We start from the raw sequence: 4013 nt of genomic DNA on the forward strand, positions 1-4013 counted from the left end.
GTCAGTGTTCTTAATATCGAGCTATATTATACTGCTGTACATAGCTGAGGAGTTGGGGTTGGAATTAATGTTTTAGAGAAAGCACTTGTGGAATGTAATTTTTAGGAAATATTGGGCCAAGTTCATGTGTGTGTGTGTGTGTGTGTGTGTGTGAGAGAGAGAGAGAGAGAGAGAGAGAGAGAGAGAGAGAGAGAAATCTTAAGAAAATTGGTATCTGTGTAAAACAGGAAGCACATGTGTGCAAGAACATAAGTAATAGTGTAACAAGTGCATGTGTGTTTGTCACAACAATATAAATATGTTTATCTTGTGATATGTTAATTATGAATTTAATTTAACTTCAGTTTTCTATATATAATAGAAACATAATGTTATTGGATCATATCATGTGCATTCAATAAAAAAGGATAGAAACTGATTTTTTTGCTTGATTTTATTTAATTGTTGATTTCTCAGGCATTCATATACATATACACAAACACTACACAGCAATGATAACAGACAACTTGTTGACTTGATCATGCATTTTACATATAAAAGTATTATGTTGCTGTGACACTTATAGGACTACTGATTGCACACTAACTTCTTATGAGTAGAATATGTGATTTATTTGCATTCTTTAAAGGAAGATTATGCATGGGCCACTGTGGCTTATATATTCCAAGACTTTATTTGAAATAAACATCATGCTAAATAGCATGCAAGAAAAATATAATAAATTTTCACAATATAGATTTTGATTTTGAAAAATATGGATGTTCAGATGCAATCATGATATATACATGTAGGTAAACAAAATCAAAATGGTTACCATGGTGTTTTACACTCAAATACAAAGAAAATGTGTTAAACCAACTATCAAATTGTGACCTCTTGCTCACATAGCCAACACATTGTTCATAGTTAATCAATCATCATGTTCATTATCATGAACTGGTGGTTGTTGGCGATTTTCCAACGCCACACAAATTTTCCAAATGTTGCTAGCCTGATGTGTTAGGGTGATAGGCATGACACCCTGCAGAATGCGAAAGTTCTTGACCCTCTCAATAGCTCTTTCTACCTCTATTCTTAAATTTGCTATTCTTCTTGTTTCTTCAACCTGACGTCTATTAAATCTCTGAAACTTCAGTGGTGGAATGATCAAATGGATTCCTCTTGGAGTGGTTAGGTCAGATATAAGGAAACCTTTATCAGCCATAATTGCATCGCCTAGTTCACACTTTTCCAATATCCCACTAGCCCGGGTGTGCTCCTTATCGCTGATACTTCCAGCCCACAAATCTGATGCAAATGTTATTAGACCAGAAGGACTAATACCTATTAATGTCTTGTAGGTCATATGTGATTTGTAGTTTGAATACATCAGTGACTTGTTTGCAAGTGATTGAGGTGTCTCTGTGTATATTTCTGTACAGTCGATTATTACTATTATTACTCTGCAAGAAGGATACTTCTTGAATTTGTGAGGCGTATACTTATTAACAAGTGCACGCTATGGCCAGGAAATCAAAAAGCACCATTATTCACTCAGATATGATATCCAACTGTTTGTAATGTGATTGCACGTAGTCTTTGAAATATGAAAGCTTCCTGCCAAGTCTTGCAACAGAAAGCCAAGCCGTAAACTCATCAAGACTAAAATAAATTCATCCATTGGTTTTAAAGATCTGGGGCGACCCTGATTCGTACCATCTCCTTTTCGTTATGAATGTACTCCAGCATCATTCATTGCATCATATAAAAGACGAATTGTGTTAGGATCTGGAATTCCAGTGTAAAACATACACTTTTCATTGGATTCACTGATATTTTCAAAGGCAATGTCAGGTCTTTTTACTTGAATCCCGATTGATTTCGTTTGCTTTTCCTGAATGTCTGTAGATGAATCCACTTGCATAACCTTACCAAATGTCTCACTCTGACATGAACAATAATTATCATCTGGCTGTGTACCAACAGTAGTGACTAAAGGTTCTGAACGGTTCAAACTCCATTTTCATTACAATCTACAGTAAATGGATATGTCTGGATGTCTTTCTGTAAGAATCTACACATATCTTTTTCTTCAACTGCTCCACAGTAGTCACTGAAAATCAGGGAGACCTGTTCTGCGCAACAAGTTGTCTTCAGTGTTGCTTGGTCTTCACGTTTTTCAAAATCACTCGCAGTATCAGCATTGAGATCCATTGTATTAGGCTGTGATGCAGCTGACTTCTCCAAAGAGCACTGAAAAGATATGTGAAACTTGGTAATATTGGTCATATATCATTTGACATTATTTAAGTTTTCAATAACTTAACAAATAATTTCTGGGCAAATCATTATGTGCTTTAACCTTAAACAAATATAACCTAAGATAATGTATTCATTAACATGTGACATTAGATTTAACATTCTTAATTCAAGCATTGCATTTGAGATACAAGATGCACAATCTTACTACATATTGGACAAAACTGATTATTTGCTGTTTTTTTATATAAATGTATCATCATCTCTCAAAGATTAAATGTAACAGATACCCCTCTTTTTATAAGCACAAGAAAGCTTTCAACGATATAAAAAGCAGTTTTCTAATGGAGTTATTCGTTAATAAATTCAGATTAAATTACCTTGGACAATGCAAATATCTTTCTTTTCGACTTCATGTTGAAAACCGATGGAATGTTGTGTTCTTTGGTAAATTTTCCATCTAAGAAATGCGCTGAACACAGGCGGTCATGTCTGTTGTAAGCGAATTGTGGCATCAAAATTTTAATACGCCTTATCCATGCTTTTCTCAACCTTTCGTCTGCAGGATACTTGTGGAGAATTATAGTTTTGTTGGCAACAGATTTTCCCTGATAATTGGAACAGACACTGCAATAATGTCTCTTCCTAGTCGCTTTTGGCACGTTAGTTGATGCATCCATAATGGGAGTATTGCTCGCCGGAAATAGGGATTGTAAATTCACGAACACGGTTTCTGGTTTCAATGTACCAAAGAGCTCTGCAAGGGAGACTATTTTCAGGGGCGGTAACAACCCTTATCGAACTGGCCTATATTGGCCTAATCAGCTTCTGGAAAAGCCGTCTCAATATTTTCAAAAATAATCGCGGGCTTGTAATTGCCTTACTGAAAGCACATTGTAATTATTGCAAATGTAATGCAGGGATTTGAAGGCATAACAGGGATATAGCAGTGTAGCCAGTTGGAAGAATATGCCAAAGTATGGAAGAAGTTGGTTGATCATGCAGTTTGACTCAATGTGACTGTTGCTTGTTTATTCTGTCAATAACAAAAATATAATCCTATCTACTTGAGGTACCCATTTCACAACTAAACTTGCATAATAGTAGACATTTCAGTTTAAATGCAAAATTGATGACATCACATATGATGGATGTTCATGAGGAAGTACAAGTACCTGTAGTTACACTATGAATTTTTTATATATAAAAATGCCCACTATATGTACATACTGATTGGCCCCCACCTTGTTTCTATGTTGTTTACATGCATATCTTTAGGCTTTTAACCTTTGATTATTACTGTTTCTAATTGGACTTTTACTTTACAAAGTAATGGTCGCAATAGTTATAAAAATGTTGATCCACAATTTCAGATCGTTACATAAAAGATGGCATGGTTTGGCTGTTGAATATTTGTGACCATCTTGGAAGTCCAGCAAGGAACCAGCCAGTAGTGGGGAAGGGTGCTTTCAATAGGATATTTTGTTTTCATTTAACTCAAGATTAATTTGTTTTCAAAATAATTAAATTTGTTTTTAAACTAATAGATACATGTATTATGTTGTTGTTGTTTTTTAGCTCTGCTGGTCATATACCAGAAGTGATTTTAGATGGTCTGTTGACTGTCTTCCGTAGTCTATTGTTTGTGTTACAAGTTTTTTGCTGCTGCTTCTCCTAAGCTACTTATAGGATTTACCTGAGACTTTACAGTCACATTCATCCCAGGGTCTAAAAATGGTGCTGCTCTGACATCCAATATCGCGACCACAGTGTCC

General features: G+C 35.1%; 1 protein-coding gene and 1 pseudogene across 1 annotated transcript; both read right to left on the reverse strand.

Moving 5' to 3' along the window:
* Positions 1-910: 910 nt before the first annotated feature.
* On the reverse strand, positions 911-1903 carry LOC149786781 (uncharacterized; annotated as a pseudogene).
* An 86-nt stretch (positions 1904-1989) lies between these two features.
* LOC149786782 (uncharacterized) lies at positions 1990-2918 on the reverse strand. The gene is made up of 2 exons (XM_089975978.1): positions 2619-2918; positions 1990-2232 (listed from the first exon to the last, which is right to left on the reverse strand). The coding sequence occupies exons 1-2, from the start codon at positions 2916-2918 to the stop codon at positions 1990-1992; spliced, it is 543 nt and encodes a 180-aa protein (XP_089832104.1).
* Positions 2919-4013: the final 1095 nt, after the last annotated feature.

Source organism: Sinohyriopsis cumingii, chromosome 12, assembly GCF_028554795.1.
Source record: "Sinohyriopsis cumingii isolate HCF-2022 chromosome 12, ASM2855479v2, whole genome shotgun sequence".
In the NCBI taxonomy this organism is placed as follows: Eukaryota; Metazoa; Mollusca; class Bivalvia; order Unionida; family Unionidae; genus Sinohyriopsis; species Sinohyriopsis cumingii.